This window comes from Stegostoma tigrinum, chromosome 8 (genome assembly GCF_030684315.1).
Source record: "Stegostoma tigrinum isolate sSteTig4 chromosome 8, sSteTig4.hap1, whole genome shotgun sequence".
NCBI classification, from domain to species: Eukaryota; Metazoa; Chordata; class Chondrichthyes; order Orectolobiformes; family Stegostomatidae; genus Stegostoma; species Stegostoma tigrinum.
This window is the reverse complement of record NC_081361.1, coordinates 75,844,304-75,868,991: the sequence shown is the minus strand read 5'-3', so window position 1 is coordinate 75,868,991 and position 24,688 is coordinate 75,844,304. Positions and strand designations below refer to the sequence as shown.

The following is a 24,688-nucleotide window of genomic DNA, read 5'->3' as shown; positions in this document are numbered from 1 at the left end:
GAAATCCTATTGTTATGTCAGCATCACAGCTGAAGTGACCTTGTTCTTGTTGAACTTCCTGCAAACTAAATATAGATCTTTTATATTCTCTTTGCTTTTGGTCCTGTAAAAATGGACGATTTACTGATCCTTGCAACCTCAGGAAAAGATGAATTATTGGTTGATAACCTAATTAGGACTGTGTTTTTACACTGACTATAATTGTGTTAGCTGTCATAGCTCAGTTAGCTCTCCATCCTGTGTGATGCAAGTTCACCTGTATGACTACAGTGGCTGTAAAAATGTGTTCCAACATGTTGGCACATTTGGGCAAGAAGTGTAAGCCCAAAAGAAGGATGAAAAACCCGGTGGACTTTGACAGGCAACAGTTTGTTTCAACTTACAGATATCCAATTAACAGGAATAAGACCGTATCTTGCTAACACTCCAGTTTTCTAGTGTTTAATCATCATCTAGCAATGGAATCACTCAGTTTCACATGCAATTTCCAAAAGAAGATTTTCCTATTTTTGACAGTATAAACTGAATTTGTGTTAGTCTAACTGGTTCAATGAACAACAGAACAATAAAGATGAGGATTTGTGATTAATCACTCTTTCTACAGTGACAGCTGGGACATTGTTCAGAGTAGTACAGTTGGTATCACTGCCTATGAGATAGGAACAAAGCAAATAAACATATGAACCAAAGGCAGGGTTAGATAATTTGGCTCCCCTAGCCTGCTCTATCACTTCAATAAAATCATGGCTGATCTGATTGTGACTTCAAATCCCCATTCCTGCCCACCCATGATAATCCTTAAACCTCTTGATCAATAAGAATCTGTCTATCTGTACCCTAAAAATATTCAAGAACTCTGCTTTCACCATCTTTTCAGGGAGAAAGCATTCCAAAGACTCAGGATCCTCTGAAAGAAAATTGCCCTTTTTAATACCTGTTTTAAATGGGGAACCGAGTTCTAGATCCTCTAATAAGACGAACTGCTCCACATCTACTCTATCAAGACCCTTCAGGATTTTGTGAATTTCAATCAAATTGCCTTTTACTCTCTTAAAATTCAATGGATATTTGCCTTAGCCTGTCCAACCTTGCCTCAAGACATCTAGCCCATTCCATGTACTAGTCTAGTAAAACTTACCTGAATTACCTCGACATATTTACATTCTTCCTTAAGTAAGGTGACTATACCTTCTGTCACTTCAACTAAGTCACTTATAGAAATTACAAATAGTTGTGGCCCAAGCAATATTCCCTGTGGCACAGCACTCAATACATGTTGCCAACCTGAAAAAACATTTACAACTAGTCTCTGCTTCCTGTTTGCCCCTTTTATTCATGCTGGTATGTTACCCTTACACCATGAGCACCTTATTTTCTGTAATAATCTTTGATTATAGCACTTTCTGGAAATCTAAGTATGGCATGCCCACTGGTTCCCCTTTATCTGCCTCATGCGTTGCTTTCTCAAAGAACTTCATAGATTGGCCAAACATGATTTCCCTCTCTCAAAACCATGTTGACACTTCCTGATCGTCTTGAACTTGTGCAGGTACCCTGTTACAACTTTTTTCAAAATAGCTTCTATCATTTTTCTATTTTACACGTTTAGCAAACTGGCCTGTAGTTTCCCAATTTCTGCATTTTTCCTTTTTTGAATAAAGGAATTACATTCATTATATTTCAACTTATTGGTCAAAGCCTTGTCTTCTATTTTCTGTGATGTTACCACAAAAGTACTGTTTTGTGCTTACATAATTAATTGCTACTTAACAGATGCAGAGAAATTGATGGTCCCTGATCCCTGCAAGTGATTTCAACAGCGGCAAAAGCAGTTTAAATCATCCAGTAACCAACTACCTTGAAGAAATTACTTGGGTTTCATGATCAAGATCAGGTATCAAATACAAGCCTATCTTTATAGTTTCAATAACTATTAAAGTTGGGAAATCTGACATAGACTAGAAAATGCTGAAAATACTTAGCAGTTCAGCTAGCACCTACAAAGAGAAAATATAAAACATTAATGTTTCACCAGAAATATTTTTATGCAGTTATTATTCTCTACTTGTCTGTGTTAAATAAATGCTTTTAGTTCAAAATATCACCTTGAGTCTAAAGAGATTCACAGATGAAAAGCTTCACCAAATAGTTCTGTTTTGTCTTTGCAATCAACTTGCTGTGCACTTCAGTTTTTTAAAATGTAAAGATATTTGTAGATACTGTACCAGCATTTTTGAAATATTATCTTAATGCTCTTAAGAGTGCTTAAGACTTTTCCACATGATTCAATAATCATTATCAATAAATAAAATATTTTTCACCATTTCATGCAGGTGCTTGCATGGGGATCTGCCATCGCATGCACCTTGCTGCCTAGTCTGTAACACCCTACATTGTGTTCTGCCTTTACTGTATCTTAAAGTACTCATGACCATTTGCGATTCCCATATGTATGTAATTATATTGGTGAATATACATTTTTGTACGGATTAGACTTCTGCGTGGAAAGTGACAAGGTGAGATCTTAGATTTAGATTTGGGTCCATAATGGATATGGGATAATGTGGCCTCAATATCTGTTTGATATGTGTTAGAGTGCAATGGTATTGATTTTTGTACTCCTCCATTATCTGCCAGATTATCTCAGAGAAACTGATGTTCGGGCATAGCATCGTTACTGAAAAACATATCCATTGCCCTATGACTACCTGAACGTTCCCAATAATAATGGAAAATTGTTTTAGCATATTAACATATTATTTATTTTTCATTTAAGTCTCCTCTTATTCTTCTAAACTCCAATCAGTATTGACCTAACCTATTCAATCTCTTCTCAATAAAAAAAAATCCCTACATACTGGCATTAACCTAGTGAACTGTACTGCATCCTCTACCAATACATCATCTTTTACATACGAGATCCAAAACTATTGCTGTATTACAGGTGTCGTTTGACTAGTGTCTTGTATAGTTTTAATAAAGCCTCCCTATTTCTAAGTCTCATTCCCTTTTGAAATAAGGGGTAACATTCCATTTATTTCTCAATCACCTGCTGAACTTAAATGCTATCTTTTTGTGACTTATGCAAGAAGGCCCTCAATCCCTCCATGCTGTAACTTTCAACAGCCCATTATATCAATAAAATTTTATAGGAGGACACCAATAGGCCCATTGAGTCAGTACTGGCTCTTGAAAGAGCTACTACCTAGGGCCGGAGAATGGGACAAACTCCGTAGACCTCATCCCATTCATAAATTTTCCGGATCTCTTTTGTAATCTTCTATGGAATTTGCATCCACCACTCTTCCCAGCAGCGATCCCAGTGGCAACTCCACTAGTTATAGGTTGTCAGCTTAAAAATGCCCCTTAATTCAAATTCTGTCTTCAATGAGTTAGCCAATCCTTTATTCAGTGCAACATACTACCTTCAAAATGGGGACTCTTATTTTGTTAAGTAGCTATTTATACAGTACCTTACATATATTAATGATAGAAGTAAAAGAAATTGAAATCTGATGCAAAGTATTTATTCATTTCCTCTGTGTGGATCCCCATTATTATTTCACCTACCTCATTCTTTAAGGGACTAATGCTTGCTTTGGCCTCTCTCTCTTCCTTTAAAGAAGCCCATGTTGTCAGTTTGTATATTGCTTGTTCACTAACCCTCCTAGTTTATTTTCTCCTCCTCCATTTTATTTTTTTCGTAATCTTTTGTAGGCATTTAAAACTTTCCCAATTTTTTTTTAACCACTGATCTTTCCCGTATTGTATGTTTTTATTTCTTTCACTTTGATACTGTTCTTAAATTTGATAATATCCTTAACTTCTTTGGTTAATCATGGTCAATTTATCCTCCATCCTACAGTCTTTATTCTTCCTGGAATGTAGATTTGCAGAGAGCCATGAACCACTTACTCCCAGCAATGACTTTATTCCCTTGTTATTTCTTCCTGCAGCCAAATGGAATATGCATTATTCAATCCAACATCAATTCGTACTATCTTATTTATTCTCATACTAACAAAGTTACCCTAACGTCCTTTTGAAAAATCACATATCTCCAAATGTTTTGTTTTATATTATAATTTATAAACTTCTTTCATAGCCTAATTCCTCCGTCCAACCACATTTTGATGTTTTGTTTGTGTTCTGGCCAATTTTCTGAACTGCCACCTGTGTTTACAGAGTTATGTCTTTTTGACTTTATTATTTTCTTTGACTTTTTTTACTTAACATCAGAGGTACAGCTCTTCAAATTTTTCTTAGCACAGAACAGATATATTCCAACAGCTATTTTTAATATCCCATCAACTGTTTTGTCAGTTCGTCTCTATTATTACTTAACCTTCATTGCTGGTTTAAGTTCACTGACTCTGCTTTCATGCCCTCCTATTTACCTTTATTAAACAAAATAGTAGTCTAGGACTCATAGTTCTGTCCCTTTAAAATGAATGTAAAATTTAGTTATATTACGATCACTGCTACACGGGAGTACTTTCACTGTCGAGTTAGTAATTAATCCTATCTCATCGGTTAAAAACCGGGTGTGGTTTGGCCTGCAGTTGATTCTAGTACATGCTGGTCTACAAAATTGTTCTGAAACTACTTGATGAATTCTTCATCCGGTCTGTTTTTTCCAGTCTATATATTGGTTAAAATCCTGTGGTAATCACTGTGTCCTTTTGACAAGCTCCCATTATGTGTCTTTAGTTAAGTTAATTTGGTAAATTAATACAGCATACAGAGAGGTGAACCCAGTGACTTAAAACCGACTGCAGAGAGGTGAGCTGGGGGTGGGGGGCAGCTCACCATAAACAGAGTGGAAAAGAAACAAAGTGAAATCACAGGAAAACGGTCAGGAACCTGTTGGTTAAAGGAAAAGGCACAGGTGTAGATGAGTGATGAGGCTGATTTGTTACCGGGGAATTGTACAAGAGTATGAAATTTGATAATAGAACAAATGTGAAGGTTTTCAATCTGGATGCACAAAGCATTCATAGTCATAGTGAAAGTCATAGAGGTCACAGAGTATTACAGCATAGGAACAGGCCCTTTGGTCCAAACTGGTCCGTTCTGACCATGGTGCCCACATAACTAGTTCTAGTTGCCCACATTTGGTTCATACCCGGCTAAACCCTTCTCATTCATGCACCTATACAAATGTTTTTAAGTGTTGCTGTTGTACCTGCCACTTCATCTGGCAACCCATTCTATCTACATAGCACTCTCTGCATGAAGAAGTTTCCCCTCAGGTCCTTAAATCTACCTCCTCTCACCTTAAACCTATGTCATCTACTTTTCGATTTCCCCATCCCAGGGAAAAAGACTACATGCTTTCATCCTGTCTATGCCCCTCATGATTTTATACTCCTCAATAAGTCACCCCTCATTCTTCAATGTTCTAAGGTTTAAAGTCTTATCCTGGTTAAGCTCTCCCTATAACTCAGGCCTACTAGACTTGGCAACATCGTTGTAAATCATCTTTGCACACTTTCCAGTTTAACGATGTCTTTCCTATAACAGAGTGACCAGAACTGTACACAGTACTCCACAGGGCCTCGCCAATGACTTGCACAACCGTAACATAATGTCCCAAATGCTGTACTCAATGCTAAATGCCGCCTTCACCACCCTGTCTCCCTGTGATGCTGCTTTTAATGAACTACGTACTTACACTCCTAGGTCTGGCTGTTCTACAACACTCCTCAGGACCTGACTGTTTACTGTATCAGTCCTACTTTGGTTTGACTTTCCAAAATGCATCACCTCACGCTTGCTGTGTTGAATTGCATTTGCCAGTTCTCAGCCCACTTTCCCCATCTGATCAAGCTCCTTCTGTAATTTTTGACCCACCTTTTGCTATCAACAAAACCTCCTAATTTTGTCTCATCCACAAACTTACTAATCATGCCTTGTATGTTCACATCTAGATCATTTATGTAAATAACAAGTAACAAAGGTTCCAGCACCAACCCCTGCAGCACACCAATAGTTACAGGCCTCCAGTTTGAGGAAACAACCTTCAACCATCTCCCCCTGCATTTGAGGTAAAATTACTGAGTTGACAGCTCAAATAGACAAGTAGGTATGATTTGAGGGTGATTATGGAGAAATGGTTGCAGGGAAACCAGGTTTGAGAATCGAACATCCAAGGGTACTTGGTGTTTTGAAGATATGTGATGAGGAAGTGTAACTGGTTACAATTGATTTTAATGACTTGGATGCAGGGATAGAAGGTTCTATAGCTAGATTTTCAGATGACACTACAATAGATGGGGAAGTTAACTAAATTAAAGAAATAAGAAATTTGCAAATTGATATGGCTAGGTTCAGTATATGGGCCAAAATTTGGCAAATGGAGTTTAACATGGAGAAGTGAGAGGCTATCCATTTTGGTGGGAAGATTAGAAAGCAACCTATTGTCTAAGTAGAGAGAAACTTAAGTGCAGAGGGAAGCTCATGAATAAATCGCAGAAAACTTGAATGTAGGTGCAGCAGGTAATGAGGAAGGCCAATGGAATTGTGGTGTTTTTGTTTTGCAAAAGATGTGGAGTATAAAAGTAGGAAGTGTTGCTGCAGCTGTACAAGGCATTAGTGAGACCACACCTGGAATATTGCATACAGTTTTGGTTCCCTTACTTGAGGAGGGATGTAATTGTATTGGAGGCAGTTCAAATGAGGCTCACAAGATCATGAGGGGTTTGTCTTATAAGTATTTTAGGCCTGTACACTCTAGGGTTTGGAAGATTGAAAGGAGATCTAATTGATGTATATAGGATGCTTAAAGTCAAAGTAGATGTAGAGATAGTGTTTTGTCTTTTGCGCAATCAAGAATGAGACGTCATAATCTTAAGATAAGCGGTAGCAGATTTAAAACAGAAATTAGTTGTACATACTTCTCTCAAAAGACTGTGTCTCTGAAATTCACGATCCAAAGTAGAGTAGATGTCATAACATTGAGTAAGCTTGAGGACGAGGTAGATAGATTTTTTTCATTCGTGCTGGGTTGAAGGGTTATGGAGAGTAGGTAGGAGAATGAAATTGAAGTTGAAGCTGAAGCTGAAGCTGAAGCTGAGATGAATGGCAGAGAAGGCTTGAGAGGCTGAATTGTCTTCTACTCCTCGTTCATATGTTTACGTGTATGTTCATTTCTACCTAAGCTGCTTCTATATACTGATAATCAGATCATCCCCATCTCTTGTTCTAATTTTGTCTTGAATTAACAACCACTCCTCCACTCTTTCATAGCTTCTCTTTCATAAATTTCCATACTCTTCAATATTTGTGTTCCAACTTAGATCATCCTGCAGCCTCATCTCACTAATGGCCAATCGATCATACTTATTACAATTTGTATTACGAGTCTGTCTGTTTTCTTTCCATCACTACATGCATTCAAATACGCTGGCTTAACTTTTTGCCTTTTTATGATTTTTATAACTTCCGGTCTTATCTGCTGATTTTGTTTTTAGATCTGTATTCTCTGTTCCTTCCTGTTGTTTATTTATCATTTCCCACATTAATTCCTACCTCTGTTGCCTTTTCCCACTCTTTTGATTCACTGCACCTACCTAGATTTTGGTTTTTATCACCGCTTTTTAGTTTAAAAGGTTGCTTTGCAACAGCAAGTTTAACAACTTGTAATTATGTCGCATTTTTATTGTGGTAAAATGTCCAAAGTGTCTCTCAGGAGGATGGTCAAACAAAATTTGATACCTAAAGAGGGATTGGACCAAAAGACTTTGAAGGAAAAGAGAGATGTGGAAATGTTTAGAAAGAGAATCTAAGAGTGGAGGTAGTTTACCTTGCTTTTTCTGAGCCTCCTTTAACTGATTTTATCTTTGCTGTTGTTTCCTTCTGTTCAGGAAAATAGTGCGTCTTCATCTGATTTATGAACTCTTATTTGAAGAAATTTGGTTAAATTGCTAAAATAATTGGTGAGATTAAATCTGCTGATGAACACTACACTTGCTATCATGATGAGCTGAAAGGTGAAAAACAAAATTACAAATAGCAAAAACTAGACCAGGTAGCTGGGGTGGGGTGGGGGTGGGGGGTTGGGTGCAGGGGGTGGCGGAATGAAGAGGAATGACTTGCAGTGGGATATCATGTAATGAGTACTCATTTTGGAACAGTGGGAATGAGTTTAGCAGGAACAAGAAAAGGAAATTCAGAGTGAATGCTTAGTGACGGTCTTTAACTCCCATCTCCGACGTTTAATAGAATAGAATCCCTACAGTGTGGCAACAGGCCCTTCGGCCCAACAAGTCCACACCAACCCTCAGAGCATCCCATCCAGACCCATCCTTCTATAACGCATCTAATCAGCATATTGCTGAACACTATGGGCGATTTAACATGGACACCTTTGGACTGTGGGAGGAAACCCACGCAGACATAGGGAGAATGTGCAAACTCTGCACAGACAGCTGCCCAAAGATGAAATCGAACCCAGGTCCCTGGCACTGTAAGGCAACAGTGCTAACCACTGAGCCACCATGCCATTATAAATACGCAGAGCACAGTGCAACGTTTGAGTCATGAGGTTTAAACTGGGTAATTCTCAAAAATGAATGGGAAGTTTTTAACGTGAGTTTAATCTCTGACCTTACAGGGTAATGTGCCCAGCATATGAACATTTTGCAGTCACCGCTAGTTGTGCTGTTCTTTTGCTGTATGCTTTTTGGAATGGGCTCAAAGTCAAAATTTGCGAGCGTCAGTTAAAACTGGTCTGGATCCCTTAAAGAGTAGGTGTAGCATTGCTGAAGCTTTTAGGAAGTCGAATGCAACAGAGGAAACGATGATGTTGACTCAAACTGGGAGAGAGTGGTATCTACTTTGGACATTGTATGGGAGCTTGTATTGGAAGAGGTGGGAGGCAGGAAACATGTATTGACTGGAGGTCATCTAAACACCGTGAACAAGCAGTGGGACCAAATAATCATGGGAGTGAACACCAGTAGTCACTTTGAGGACTTGGCTTCACCTCACTGTTACACTTAGCAATTCTGTAAGCTTCACTTTGTGTTCACTATCAGCTAAATTTGATCTTAAGAGCCACGTCAGCTAAATACATTGCACAACATTCACTGATACACTTAGACTTACACTTACTTCTCGCTTTCTGAATGTATCTTAACTGCTGTGGAGACTGTGCTGGCTATTATGGGATGCCTTATCCCATGGATGGCGCTGAATCCATCAAAGCTGATGGTACCTTTCAGACCTACTAGCCTTCTCACATCCCACTTCCCCTTCTTCTCACACTCTATTCTGATTAACAAGCTGCAGATTGTGTAAGCCTGCACATGTTAATACCTCCCAACCCCCAACACTAGCACCACAGTTCAAGCATGCCTCTGTGACTTTCACTTTGCAGATACCCGAGAGGGAGTGAAAGTACTGCAAGAAGGAAGCCGTGACAAAGTCCCCAACTCTTATTACTTATTTCACAGTCACACCCAACAATCAGATAGTGACATTGCGTCTATCTTAGAGGGTAGATTAGAAGCAGGACCTGCAGAAGGTGAGATATTAGGGACGACTGGGCTGCAGCAAGGGCAGAGCATGAGGATAAGAGAAATTGCTGAACACTGAGGTATTTGACATAATTGACCTGTGGCACTTACTAAGTCATGTGATAGCCTACAATCCTAGGGAAGCCATGTGTTTGCTCAACTTGCTTGTTTCTGGCAAGGGAAGTATACTTCTAGCTGTCATTTCCCTTATGCAGTATCAATGGCACATTGTGAGATGTTGCAAATATAACTCGCTAAATATTTGTCACCAAAACTGGTCTCTGTCCCCTTCTGAGATGGCAGTCTTGATTGCCTATTTCCGTAAAGGTGCCTTTACAATAGGAGTCAATGTAGGGCCTGCCAATTAAACGGCGCTGATAGTTTGAACAATAGGAGTAAATTGTCCAGCTTTTGGTCATAGGTGTAGGTTGTAAAGATCTCTAATCCAGAGCTTGTGAGAACAGTGACAAAATGGGCTGGATAGAGGAGGTGGTGTGAGTGTATTAAATTGCCAATGATAGAACAAAAATGTCCATTGGAGCTAATCTTTCTGAGATTAAAAAGCACACTTTGTCCTAGCACAGCATCTGAATAAATAGAGGTATGACTAATGAAATACAAAGCTTTTGAGAAGAAACAGTTTTCTCTGATCATCAAGAATAATTGATTGTCAGTTGTCTGCAACATCTTGGATTCCATAAATGATATTTCTGTGTTATAGTAGAACTTAATGTTTCAGTGCTCATGTTACTAGAATTTATATCCTTTCAGTCAGTGTACAGAGTGAGATGAAATGGTAAAGGGGAAGTTCATAATATTTGAATAATCATCAAAACAATAAATATTTTTACATGCACATTTAAATTTTTTTCCTCACAGAAATTATGTCCAGCCAGCCGGTTGATATTATTGACATTGGAAAGCGGAAGAAGAAAAAGAGAAGAACAAGGGCTACGAGCAGCCTTACTGGAAAGTTTGATGGTATTTATTTTGGTTCATTCTAATATTTGTTTAGCAGAGTTGGTTGACGTGCCAGAATTTTACCTACTACACCTCCTTTATGATAATGTTACAAAGCCCCATGCCATGTAATGTTGGGTCATTGAGGATCCCTGCAGTGTGTGTCATACTCCTATAACTCTCGATCTGAAGTTATCTACTTGCTCAGGAACAGGCTCATTTTGTGTCACAGTCTGATAAAATTTGAAGGTATTAAATTGAAAAAGCTATCTACTGGATGCAAGTGAAATCCATTACTGTCAAATATAACCTTGTCAAATGTTTAAATCCTACTGAAAGAAATAGATTCTTCAGACAGGAAAAGATTAATACTTAGCTCATTGTCACTCCATTTATGAAATGGCTTAAAATATAAACTTCGGACAGTTAGTGAGTGGAATTTATTATATATACAAAATACACAGTCACATGCATAGTAAGATTTGGGCACACGATTATCATTGTTCCATCTAACTGACTGTCCCTAATATCTCCAGCTTGACCTCTGAAACAAAAGCCCAGAATCTTAAAATCTGTAAATGTTTTCTCTGCCATCTTTCCTAATGGTAACCTGTTCCATAATTCTATGAGCACTTTAGTTTTTAAAAAAATTGCCTAAATTTCTTGCACCTGTTAAAGCCCTGAACTAAGATGTTTTATTCTTTCTTTGAATCCTATGCCTGACAGAAGAACTTCCCTGTTTCCATGTTTTGACTTACAGCTTTGAAAGTCTTTCATAATGTTATGTTTTGATTTTGTGCAACTCTTCAAATGCTATCCGTGCTCCTATGCAGAGAGTCAAGCTTCCAGATAGACAATTGTTAAGTCTCAGTGGGGTAGCACGCTTGAAATCAAGCATTTCTATTCCCGGACTCAGTACGAAACTTAATGTTATAAATATGCATAAAATTCCCCAGTTTGCCGGGATGGACGAGGTTCCCAGACTCGACAAGAATTAATATTTGCTTTCTGCAAACCGATTCTAGCTACAAGCAAACAATTATGAACTGTCAACACATAATTCTTCTAGTTAAAACTTTAATCCCCTTTAAAACTCCCCCATTTCATACAAATAGATGGAAAAAATTTCAGGGGTATCACGAGCAGAAAAGACGACTGTGAAAGTTGTACCCTACCAAAGGTAGAAATGCTTTTAGTGAGACACCGGTCACACCTCTTTCGTTCTGTTTTAAATTTTATTTTGCTGAGATGATACCATCGGCTTGTCATGTTCTGCTGATCTCAACCTTCCTTCTCCAGGTACTTTCATCTGCTTGTAGGAGGCACAGAACGACAGGTTCACACTGATAATGTTTATGTTTATTAGTTAAAAGCTACAGCTTACAGAAATTAATGAGGGCAAGTTAAAGTATCTTTTTTTCAGACTTGATGTACTGTAGAGAAAAAGGCTGCTTCTTCCATTTCAGAGGTCAAATAGTTCTGCACAAACATTCACGATTGCAATCTGGTCACCTAATTGACAATCACATAATTGTTGGACAAAAAGGGCCACTAATGTACAGGCCACTCATTTACATGTACTCCTTGGCTCCAGTTTTCTGCAACCAGACCTCCTCCTTTCTTCCTTAATACCACCTCCACGCCCATTCGTACTTTACCCATGAACTAGAAGCAATGATGAGTAGTTGGCTAGTACTGCCAGAGATTATTAAACTTAGATGATAAAAAAAAGTGGGGAATAAATCTGCAGGGACTTTCTATACTTCACTAAGGACTGAAATAGAAAATATGGGATCACTATGTCAAGCTAAATTCATCAACTGGGGGACTAAGTCAACGCAGAGATTTTTGTGGAAAAGCTACAACAAGCCCACCTATTTTCAGAGAGCATTAAAGAAAAAGAAGAGACAGAGCTTGTTTTCATCACTTGGAATCTACATCTACCTATTTTACTGTCACAGTTTCATGTCAAGGGCCATTTTCAGTTTACCTTTCTCATTTCTCAGCTTGAAAGCTTTTGTGTTTCAAGACTGAAATACAGATTTTTTTTTTCCAAGTTTTATTCATTAAACTTCAAAGTAATTCATGCTTGTAACCAGGAAATAAAACTATTTTCTATCCACTTACCTGTATGCTTTGCAACTTGAACAATAAAATGGTAGCTGAGGTGTATGCTTAAAATCCGTATACAAATCATCAGATGAAGAAAGAGGTTCTTGAAATTGCAAGAACAAAAATAACCCTTAAAAAATGACATTCAGGAAAGAAAATGTCTCTATTTATTCCATTTGTTTGGAGCTGAAAAGCTGTAAAGATCTCTTTCATAGGACAAAATGAAGGGCAGCAGAAGGGCCCCAACCTGAAATGTCAGCTTTCCTGCTTCTCTGATGCTGCCGGGTCTGCTGTGTTCCTCCAGCTCCACACTGAGTTATATCTAACTCCAACATCAGCAGTTCTTAAGCTAGGCATTGTTGGCTGATGGACATCATAGAATGGATGTGAATGTGTGAGAATGGCACAAGGCAAAGGGACATGATGTACCATGACAGCAGGTAACCTGGCTGGAATACCTACAAGCATCAAATTCAGAAGTCCATCTTTTAATTTTAGAAATAGGTTGTCTAAATTTCTCCTACCACCTTGAAAATATTCTTTAAGTTTGCTGATCAAAATTGAGCAAAATACTTGGATGCTGATTGGAGCATTGTATTTTGAACATCATGTTCAATGACCTTATGCTATAAAGGTTTACCTGTAAGATTCAGAATTCCCACACACTTTGTTAGCCAAGCATTAATTAACATATGTAGCTGATCAAATTTCAGAAATTTTATACTGGTCAATGAATGTAGAATTTTTGAACATTTTGACAGTTACTCTAAGCTACTACTGCTTGTTTTCCCAATGACTTATGGCTATGTTCTGACTTCATTTTAATCAGTTTACTAATGGTTTCCCTTGGTAGCATCTTAAGTGTGATGACCAGATTATGACCATTCTGAAATAATTATTTATTAAAACATTAATTGCATTGATAGATTTGTACAAATTGACTGATGAACAACTAGGTGAAGGATCGTACGCCAAGGTCCGAGGCTGTGTCAATCTACACAGTGGAAAAGAATATGCTGTAAAGGTAAAGAGCAAAATGTTACTGCTATTGCTTAACTGGGGATACATTGCTTGCAGTGGGAGATGAGGCTACTGAAAACCCATCTTTTCAAAGCTGTCTCTGTGTTGGAGTTATACTTGCCTTAGTCTGAAACTGTCAGTCTCATGTGGGCTTGTACAGACACTGTGCTACCACCAGCAGCTGAATCAAAAGTCTTCAGGTGCTGATCCATGGCGCGCGCACACACAGTCTCAATTGTTATAATGAAGGTAAAATACTGTGGATGCTGGAAATCTGAAACAAACATGAAGAATAGTGGAGAAACTTAGCAGGTCTGGAAGCATCTGTGGAGAGTGGAACAGATATCTAAAGTTTTGAGATAATAAAGTTTGGAGCTGGATGAACACAGCAGGCCGAGCAGCATCTTAGGAGCACAAAAGCTGCCGTTTCGGCCCGAGACCTTTCTCAGAAAAGGGGGAGGGGGAGGAGGGTTCTGAAATAAATAGGGAGAGAGGGGGAGGGGGATCGAAGATGGACAGAGAAGAAGATGAGAGGAGACAGACAGTTAAAGGGGCGGGGATGGAGCCTGTAGAGGTGAGTGTAGGTGGGGAGGTAGAGTGGGGATAGGTCAGTCCAGGGAGGACAGACAGGTCAAGGGGGGGCGGGATGAGGTTAGTAGGTAGGAAATTCGGGTGCAGATAGGTGAGAGGAAGAACAGGTTAGGGAGGCGGGGATGAGCTGGGCTGGTTTTGGGATGCAGTGGGGGGAGGGGAGATTTTGTCTCCCACATTTCCCGCAACTCATCCCTCACACCCTGTCCTTGCACTAACTACCAAAAGAGAATCCCCCTCATCCTCATATACCACCCTGCCAACCTCCGGATCCAACGCACCATCCTCCGACACTTTCACCATCTACAATCCAACGCCACCAGCAAAGACATTTCTCCATCCCCACCGTTGTCTGCTTTCCAGAGGGACCACTGTCTCTCCATGAGTCCCTTGTCTGCTCTGCTCTCCCCTCCAACCCCACCACACCCGGCACTTTTGCCTGCAACCACAGGAAGTGCTATACCTGCCCCCACACCTCCTCCCTCGCCCCCATCCCAGGCCCCAAGAAGACTTTCCACATCAAGCAGATGTTCACCTGCACATCCGCCAATGTAGTGTACTCCATCCACACTCCCCGTTGTGGCCTCTACATTGGGGAAACCAAGCGGAGGCTTGCGGATTACTTTGCAGAAAACTACGTTCGGTTTGCACTAAACAACTGCACCTCCCAGTTGCAAACCATTTCAACTCCCCCTCCCATTCCTTAGACGACATGTCCATCCTGGACCTCCTGCAGTGCCACAACGATGCCACCCGAAGGTTGCAGGAACAGCAACTCATTCCGCTTGGGAACCCTGCAGCCCAATGGTATCAATGTGGATTTCACAAGCTTCAAAATCTCCCCTCCCCTCACTGCATCCCAAAACCAGCCCAGCTCGTCTCCGCCCCCCTACCCTGTTCTTCCTCTCACCTATCCCCTCCTCAAGCCGCACCTCCATTTCCTACCTACTAACCTCACCTGGCCCCCTTGATCTGTCCATCCTCCCTGGACTGACCTATCCCCTCCCTATCTCCCCACCTACACTCACCTCTACAGGCTCCGTCCCCGCCTCTTTGACCTGTCTCCTCTCCACCTATCTCCTCCTCTATCCATCTTTGATCCACCTCCCCCACCCCCCACTATTTATTTCAGAACCTCTCCCCGTTCCCCTTTTCTGATGAAGGGCCTAGGCCCAAAACGTCAACTTTTGTGCTCCTGAGATGCTGCTTGGCCTGCTGTGTTCATCCAGCTCCACACTTTGTTATCTCGGATTCTCCAGCATCTGCAGTTCCCATTACCTCTGATACAATCTAAAGTTTTGAGCCTGTTTTGACTTGTCTTCAGAACTGATGCTATCTATGCCTGAGGAAAGTAACTATGATTTTGAATTTTTCAAAATCTCTTGTGTTAGTTCTGTTAAGACATATAGAAGATATGGAAAAACAAGAAAAAAAGTTGCATTTGCTTATTATGGTTACGATTAGAACAGTATTTGAAAGCACTTTTTGTTCTCACCTACAGATAATTGAGAAGAAAACAGATCTGAGCCGAAATAGAGTGTTCCGTGAAGTTGAGACTTTATACCAATGTCAAGGAAGCCAGTAAGCTTCAAATCCTGCAGAACGGGAACTATGAGCAGTGATATCTGAGAGAAGTGATACACTACTGCGTTTAACAAACATTAGTATCCACTTGAAGTAAATTAGCAGACCACTTTATTTCTCTGACTTCCTTTTAATTATTAACATCTATCTTCCTCTTCTGTTTCAATCTCATTTTTCTAATTTTCATGCTTTCTTCTGTTCTCAGTGCCACCTTCTGTTTATTTGCAGAATAGGAGAGGGAAAAATATAGGTCTGATGGGTCTAAGCCAGGCCGTTCACTAAAGGCAGTGCCTGTTGACGCCACACATGCACACTGCTTGAAAATGTGTGCATGTATGTTTACTGGAACATGTAGGATTCTTCACCGGTATTTAAAAAAAAATGCTGGCAATGAAATAAGCAGAAAACCAACTAACATGAGGGACTGAGGCCTGAGGCTTGGAATGGTTATATCTGATGCACAGATGGTAATGGGAAAGAGAGGGGTTGTTGTGAAAAGGGTATGGCCCCCATCTCCAATAATAACCCCACCTCCCACCACCTCTCCCTCTCGAATTCTCTTTTCTATTTTCCCTTACAGCCTTCCCCCATCCTCATCTACACCCAGTCCCTCCCACCCCCATTCTGAACTTCTGCATGCACCCAACCATCTCCTGTACTCACAACTGCTCCCCCCACCAAGTCTTCATTTCACACCATATCTGTCCTCATTGCACTCAAGCCCCACTCCACTCTTCTCACTGTCCATTCCCAACCACTCCAATCCTGCCTAGTCCCTGTCCTGCCTGCTGGACTCCATTTCAATAGCACACTTCTTTCTGTTCATCTACAGTGCCTTCGTATATGTCATTGTCAGAATTCTGCAAGATGTATCGTCCATGATGCAGTTTGGAAGTAGCAGGAAATATTCGGTACAAGAAAAAGTTGATGGGGGAGAATGACTGAAGTTAGGAAGGCAAATGTGATGTTAATATTCCTTTCAAGAAGGTTAGAATACAAGAGCAGAGATGTAGTGCTGAGGCTGTATAAGGCCCTGGTTGGTCAGACCGTGTTTGGAATATTGTGAGCAGTTTTGGCCCTGGATTGGAAGGATGTCTTGGCATTGGAGGGGGTTCAAATAATGTTTATAAGAATGATCCCAGATCCTCCTGAACAGAAGGCTATAGAGGCCAAGTCATTGATTGTATATAAGACAGAGGTAGATAGGTTTTTGATTAGTAAGGGAATCACGAGTTACAGGGTGAAGTAGGAGAATGGGGTTGAGAAACGTACTGGCAAAGATGGAATAGCCTAATTCTGCTCCTTTCTTTTATGGTCTTATGGAAGATGAATTTGTCTCTTAGCTAAAAGAGGCTGAGCAAGTCTGAGATTACCCAATTTGGACTGACAAAGGATAAATCTGGTGCTTTCTTGATGGTCTGAAGTTTAGTACAGGTGGATGTCAAAAGTGACTTGGGGATTCATGTGCATAGATCTATAAAACATCATGAACAGGTGGAGAAACTAAGAAAGCTGTTGGAATGTTGGCCTTGATATCTAGAGAATTGGAGCACAAGAATGCAAAAGTTAAGCTGCATTTATACATAACATAGAACATAGAACAATACAGTGCAGAACAGGCCCTTCAGCCCTCGATGTTGCGCCAACCTGTGAACTAATCTAAGCCCCTCCCCCTTACACGATCCCATCATTATCCATATGCTTATCCAAGGACAGTTCCACGTTCCACGCCCTTACCACTCTCTGAGTAAAGAATATAACCCTAGTTAGACCCCATCTTGGAGTACTAAGAGCAGATCTGGGCACCACACCTTGGTAAGGGTATATTGGGCTTGGCAGGAGTACTAAAAGATTTACAAGACTGATACCTGGACTTCAGAGGTTAAATTATAAGTAGAAATTAGATAAATTAGAATTTAAAAGGGTAAGGTATGATTGATTTGAAGTTTTCAGGATATTAACAGAAAGAGACAGAGTAGCTAACAATTAACTATTTTCACCGGTTGAATATTCTAGAATTAGGGCCAGACTGTGTAGGAGAGATGTGAAAAAGCACTTTTACACACAGAGTGGAAATTGTTTGGAACGTTTTTCCATAAATGGCAGTGGAAGCAGGATCAGTTATTAATTTTAAATCTGAGATAAAGTTTTGTTAAGCAACATATTAAGAGATATGTGCCCAAGTACATGGGGTTGGGGCATAGATCAGCTGTGATCTCATTGAATGGTGGAACAGGCTCAAGGGGCTGAACAGCCAACTCCTGTACCTATGTTCCTCAGGTATCCACATAATCCTTTCAATGAAAGACAGTTAACTTTGTTCTAGAAGTAGATATTTTAAGCCACTGCACAGAAGTCGCAAAGAGGACTGTACCTGTACTTAACCTCCTGTGTCATTGAATTGGTGAGGGAATGCTGGATGGTTACTTAACAAACACAAATGGAAGGACCCTCGTGAAATTGTCCACCTTGGAAAATAACTAAAACTGAGGAGAAGTGAATCATAACTGTGGAGAGCTATGGTATATGTTTTGGTTTTGTCCCAGGGAAGAAGTGAATAAACCTTCAGGGTTTGTGTAATGTATAAGGCTTTAGAGTGGTGGGGGAAGGAAGAGGGAGAAATAAAAAGTCATGGTGTATAACTGTATTGTTTATAAGGTTTACTTTTGATTTTGTCATTGTTTTATTTAATTTATACGTACAATAACACCTGTTTTTTTTAAGGCAAAGCGAAATTTGTGGTGTAGTTCTGTCTGCTGGGTGTTCAGATTTCTTCTTTACATGTTAACGTCCTTAACAGGATTAGAGCAACACTCAATCCTGTAACTGTTGTTGTGATGTTCTATTTCCAGTGACACTTCTTGTCTTGGCAGTTGCTTGATGACAGTTTCAATGTTTGATTGTGTTACTCAACATGTTATTCCTCCTGCCCTTTACATTGCAAGGAATATATAATCCTCTTTCAATACACCTCATTTAATATTAAAATGCTATAAGAGAGCACATCAACATTCTGAAAGTCAGAATTTGACATTCAGAGGTTTCTATAAAACTAAACCTAAATGATCACGCAGATCGTATTAATTCCTATTAATAGTGTGTGACCACATTCATTGTATTTATAACAGCAGTAACAAGACCTAAGCAGGTGTTCCATGGCATGGAGGAGAGGAATGATCTTGCATGGTTTTGTTTGCGAACACGACCTTACAAAACAGCGAATGTTGACATCACATTGGCAGTTGGCTTGTCGGACTGCAATTATCCCAATGTTTGAACAGTAACTGGGTTAAGTGTTAGAACATGACTGCAGTTTGTGACTTTAACCCAAGCCCAGCACAACCAATGTTATGTAAACTTGCATTGTAATTTTTATAATAGTGAATTATTGATGAGAGACTTGTAATAGTCAATAATTGATAACAAATAAGATTGTCAAGTAGCAGCTTTTATTCATTTGTCTGTGTCAGAGACTCTTATTCTGGTTTCAGCAAATTGAAATGTGTGGAAAGCATCAATCATATTTTCAAATATCACCATAGAAATTCACTGGAGAAATATGTCTGTTTGAAGAAAGGAAATCAATATATGATAAAATGTTGTCATTTGCTTGTTATTCAATTGGAACAAGAAGCGTTTTCTCCTGGTTTTGTGTTCTTCACTAAGGTCTCCTGGGATTTGAATTTATTTTTGCCTTTTTATAGGAACATTTTAGAACTGATCGAATTTTTTGAGGATGAAGCGCACTTCTATCTGGTGTTTGAAAAAATGCGTGGAGGTAGGTCATTTTTATTATTTCTGCAGCAAATAGTTGCTGCAAAATGTTGTGCTTTCTTGATGCTCAGACTAGCAAGGACCTTGTTTCATCTTAGTACTGTTCGTTAAATTTCAAATAAAAAGATTTTTCTACATGACAGGCACAGAATTCTGCAAAATGCTTCACACACAATTATTTAGTTTAATGCTAACGTGTAGGTTTTAGATGCATCCAACAGTCTGTCCTGTTTACCATTTCCTTAGGTCAGTCTGCTGATCCACCCACTCAAGATTAAGTTTTGGTGTTGGAAGTGTATTAGTTGCTTGTATCTTAATTGCTAATTGTGTTGGTGGTGTGGGCAAACGGAAGAGAAGGACTTGATACATGTCGAGTAGAATTGAAGAAGAATCATTCGAGTCTTCCAGCCCATCCATAAAATACATTGTCTGTTAACCCCTGTCCATTTCTTCTTTTTGTTATGGTATTGGAGATTTGATTCCACTAGCTTATCCAAAACACCAGGAGCAGTATTTATCATTTTGTTTGGAGATCTAATGACTGAATTCAGTTCTAAATGTTTTGTTTTAAAATCTGGCACCTGTTATCTCTTTTTATGCTGCTGCATGCTTTGGTTGAAATCCGATCTGGATTAACCATTTTTCTATTTCACTTAATTTTGTACACAAGGTATGTTGATTATAGGAACTTGTTGTTATGTCACTGCACTAATAATCTACAGGTAAATATTAAATAATCCAAAGTGTGCAAGTTACATTTGAAGCTGAGGAATTTAAGTTCATTAAATGAAAAATAATTAATAAAGATTAGTCTCAGTAATGGTACCCATGAAGCTATCAAAGCAATTGTTGACTTTTAACTACCCCTTTAAAAAGAGCCAACCTAGTTTCAAACCACTACAAATAAACAAGTAGTATAAAATCTGATGGAGGGCTCTTGAGGTGCAGTGGGAGTATCCCTACATCCAGGCCAGAAGACCAGGGTTCAAGTTGCACCTGCTCTCGGTGTGCCATGACACCTCTGAATGGATTGATTAAAAGACATTTAAATCTTAATGGACCAGCCAGCAGCATCCTGGAGATCAAATACCACTAAGGGACATTGAGCCTGGCTAATCCTGCAAACCACTTCACATCACTAACATTTGGGGACTTTTACCAGAATTGAGAGAACTCCGATATTTAAGCATTAGCCTGATTTTTTTTCATCGCAATAAAATCATAATACAATCTCAGATCCTGCTGCCATAACCGTCCTTGGGTATGTCCCAGTGCAAGAGGCGGTGATGCAGTGTTATACCATTGGTAGGGCATGGCTATAAGATTTCATAATCTTGATTCTGGACCCTATGAAGTTCCATGACATTGGGTCAAATAGGACCAACTAAACCTCCAGTTAACTTATTGCTGTCCTCTGCTAACGAATCAGTGCACATTAATTTTTAGTGCCACTTAAAGGTTGTTTTTAAATATTCATAGGATGTTGCTATTACAGGCTATGCAAATAGTTACTTCTGGCCCCAAATTGACCAGCCACCTAAATACTGAGGCTACAAAGAAATCTGGGAATTCTGTGCTGAGTAACTTGACTCCCTAAACCACTCCACTATCTATAAGGGAAAAATTAGGAATGTGATATATTGTTCAATGGATGAGTACAGCAGCAGCGTCATTCAAGAAACTCACCTGAACATAAGAAATAGGAATAGCAGAAGGCTATTCAGAACCCCACCCAACCCCTGGTCTGCTTCACCATTGGTAAGATCACAGCTAATTTGTTTATGTTTCAGAGTCCACATTCTCACCTACCCTCTACTTTTGCTTTATCAATATTGAGTGACACTGACTCCTGAGACAGTGTTTGGAAGTCTCAACTCTCGAGGGGGAGAAAAGGTCAACCATTCAGATCAAAACTTCCTACATGGTGGGCACTAGGTCCAATACCTTTAAACATTCATATTTTCCACAACTGGCACACACTGCTTGTAGTATGTACCATCTACAAGATACACTGCAGCAACTCACCATGTCTCCTTCAAAAGCACCTTCCAAACTCACAATCTCTATTACTTAAAAGAATAAGGGCAACAGATGTATAGGAGCACCATCAGCTACAATTTGCTTCTGAGCCTTGCACCATTTTGATTTGGAATGATAGCACTGTTCCTTCACTGTTGCTAGTCAAAATCCTGGAATTCCCTTCTTAACAGTATTGTCACTTTATCTACACCATATAGACTGCAACAGTGCAGGGAAGGCAACTTACCAATAGCTTCTCAAGGACATTATACGGCGGTTCAGTGGTTAGCACTGCTGCGTAAAAACACCAAGGACCTGGGTTCAATTCCACCCTCTGGCAACTGTCTGTGTGGAATTTGCGCATACTCCCCATGTTTTTATGCATTTCTGTTGGGTGTTCTGGTTTCTTCCCAAAATCCAAAGATGTGCCGGTTAGGTGGATTGGCTATGAATTGCCCATAGTGTCCAGGGATGTGTACACTAAGTGGATTAGCCATGTGAAATGCATGGTGACAGGATAGGGTGGGGAGTGTGTCTGGTTGGGATGGTCTGAGGGTCCATGTGGAGCTGGTGCATTGAATGGCATGCTTCCACACTGTAAGGATACTATAATTCTATGAGTTGAGGATAGGCAACAAATGCTGTCCTTTCAGTGACATACATGTTGTAAAAATCAAAAGTTTGCATGTGTTATTAAAATGTACAAAGTTATTTATTACAAAAATACCAAAGCTGAGCGAATATCCCAGAACATTATACCTATTAGAAAAGTTTGACCTACAAAGGAGAAGACTGATGCTGGACCTGATTGAAGTCATCAAAGTCAAGAAAGAGTTTGATAGGGGAGAGGTGGAGAAGATATTTGTGTTTGTGGTCAAAACCAGAATTTAGCACCATAAGTATGATAGTAACTTAAATCCACTAGAGAACTTGGGGAGAAACTACTTTATGCAATGAGTGATTTAGAATTAACCACAAGGTATAGTTGCAGCAAATAACAGATTGAAGGATATCTAGATAAGCCTGAGAAGTAAAGGGTAGAAGAATATGTTAGTGGGTTTATATGAAAGTTGTGACAATCTTATTTGGAGCGTAAAAACAGCATGGACCTGTGTCTGCAAAAAGTCCATAGGACCATAAGACATAGGAGTGGAAGTAAGGCCGTTCGGCCCATCAGGTCCACTCCGCCATTTAAATCATGACTGGGCATTTCAACTCCACTTCCCTGCACTCTCCCCGTAGCCCTTGATTCCTTCTGAGATCAAGAGTTTGTCGATCTCCTGCCTTGAAGGCATCCAACGTCCCGGCCTCCACTGCACTCCGTGGCAATGAATTCCACAAGCCCACCACACTCTGGCTGAAGAAATGTCATCTCATTTCAGTTTTAAATTTAAACCCTCTAATTTTAAGGCTGTGCCCACGGGCCCTAGTCTCCCTGCCTAACGGAAACAACTTCCTAGCGTCCACCCCTTCTAAACCATACATTATCTTGTAAGTTTCTATTAGATCTCCCTTCAACCTTCTAAACTCTAATGAGTACAATCCCAGGATCCTTAGCCGTTCATTGTACGTTAAACCTACCATTCCAGGGATCATCGTATGAATCCCTGCTGGACACGCTCCAGGGCTAGTATGTCTTTCCTGAGGTGTGGGGCCCAAAATTGGACACAGTATTCTAAATGGGGCCTAAGTAGAGCTTTATAAAGCCTCAGAAGCACATCGCTGCCTTTATATTCCAGCCCTCTTGAGAGAAACGACAACATTACATTCGCTTTCTTAATTACGGACTCTACCTGCAAGTTAACCTTTAGAGAATCCTGGACCAACACTCCCAGATCCCTTTGTACTTCTGCTTTGCGAATTTTCTCTCCATTTAGAAAATAGTCCATGCCTGTATCTTTTTTTTAAAGTGCAAAACCTCACATTTACTCACGTTGAATTTCATCAGCCATTTTCTGGACCACTCTCCTAAACTGTCTAAATCTTTCTGCAGCTTCCCCACCTCTTCAGTACTACCTGCCTGTCCACCTATCTTGTATCATCAGCAAACTTCGTCAGAATGCCTCAAGTCCCTTCATCCAAGTCATTAATGTATAAGGCGAACAGCTGCGGCCCCAACACTGAACCCTGCGATGAGGGCGTAGAAGGATGGGTTAGTAAATTTGCAGGCGACACTAAGATGGGTGGAGTTGTGGATAGTGACGAAGGATGCTGTAGGTTGCAGAGAGACATAGATAAGTTGCAGAGCTGGCCTGAGGTGGCAAATGGAGTTTAATGCGGACAAGTGTGAGGTGATGCACTTTGGTAGGAGTAACCAGAAGGCAAAATACTGGGCTAATGGTAAGATTCTTGGTAGTGTAGATGAGCAGAGAGATCTCTGTGTCCATATACACAGATCCTTGAAAGTTGCCACCCAGGTTGACAGCGCTGTTAAGAAGGCATACAGTGTTTTAGCTTTTATTAATAGAGGGATCGAGTTCAGGAATCAAGAGGTTATGCTGCAGCTGTACAAAACTCTGGTGCAGCCGTACTTGGAGTATTGCTTACAGTTCTGGTCACCGCATTATAAGGAGGATGTGGAAGCTTTGGAAAGGGTGCAGAGGAGATTTACTAGGATGTTGCCTGGTATGGAGGGAAGGTCTTACGAGGAAAGGCTGAGGGACTTGAGGCTGTTTTCATTAGAGAGAGAAGAAGGTTGGGAGGCGACTTAATTAAGACATATAAAATCAGAGGGTTGGATAGGGAGAGCCTTTTTCCTAGGATGGTGACGGCGAGCATGAGGGGGTATAGCTTTAAATTGAGGGGTTTGAGATATAGGACAGATGTCAGAGGTAGTTTCTTTACTCAGTAGTAAGGGAATGGAACGCTTTGCCTGCAACGGTAGTAGATTCGCCAACTTTAAGTACATTTAAGTAGTCATTGGATAAGCATACGGACGTACATGGAATAGTGTAGGTTAGATGGGCTGGAGATCAGTACGACAGGTCGGCACAACATCGAGGGCTGAAGGGCCTGTACTGTGCTGTAATGTTCTGTTTGTCTGTGTAATTTGGTATTTGGGAATCTGTAAAGTTGCACTTAATTGCTTTTCATCTATGTTAAGATTCTCA

The 24,688-nt window shown here is 40.1% G+C and overlaps 1 protein-coding gene across 5 annotated transcripts in view; it reads left to right on the top strand.

Moving 5' to 3' along the window:
- The window catches only part of LOC125456394 (MAP kinase-interacting serine/threonine-protein kinase 1-like), a 97,232-nt gene that overhangs the window by 19,541 nt on the left and 53,003 nt on the right, over nucleotides 1-24,688 (top strand). For 3 of the 5 annotated variants that reach the window (XM_059647992.1, XM_048539443.1, XM_048539445.2), the window contains 5 exons: nucleotides 1,774-1,894; nucleotides 10,398-10,499; nucleotides 13,517-13,614; nucleotides 15,703-15,782; nucleotides 19,490-19,563. In XM_059647992.1, coding sequence (XP_059503975.1) covers nucleotides 10,403-10,499; nucleotides 13,517-13,614; nucleotides 15,703-15,782; nucleotides 19,490-19,563 — 349 coding nt within the window. In that variant the 5' untranslated portion in view covers nucleotides 1,774-1,894; nucleotides 10,398-10,402. Of the gene's footprint in view, nucleotides 1-1,773; nucleotides 1,895-5,933; nucleotides 6,048-10,397; nucleotides 10,500-13,516; nucleotides 13,615-15,702; nucleotides 15,783-19,489; nucleotides 19,564-24,688 lie in introns of those variants that run through there. The other 2 variants (XM_059647991.1, XM_048539446.1) reach the window with 2 other exon arrangements.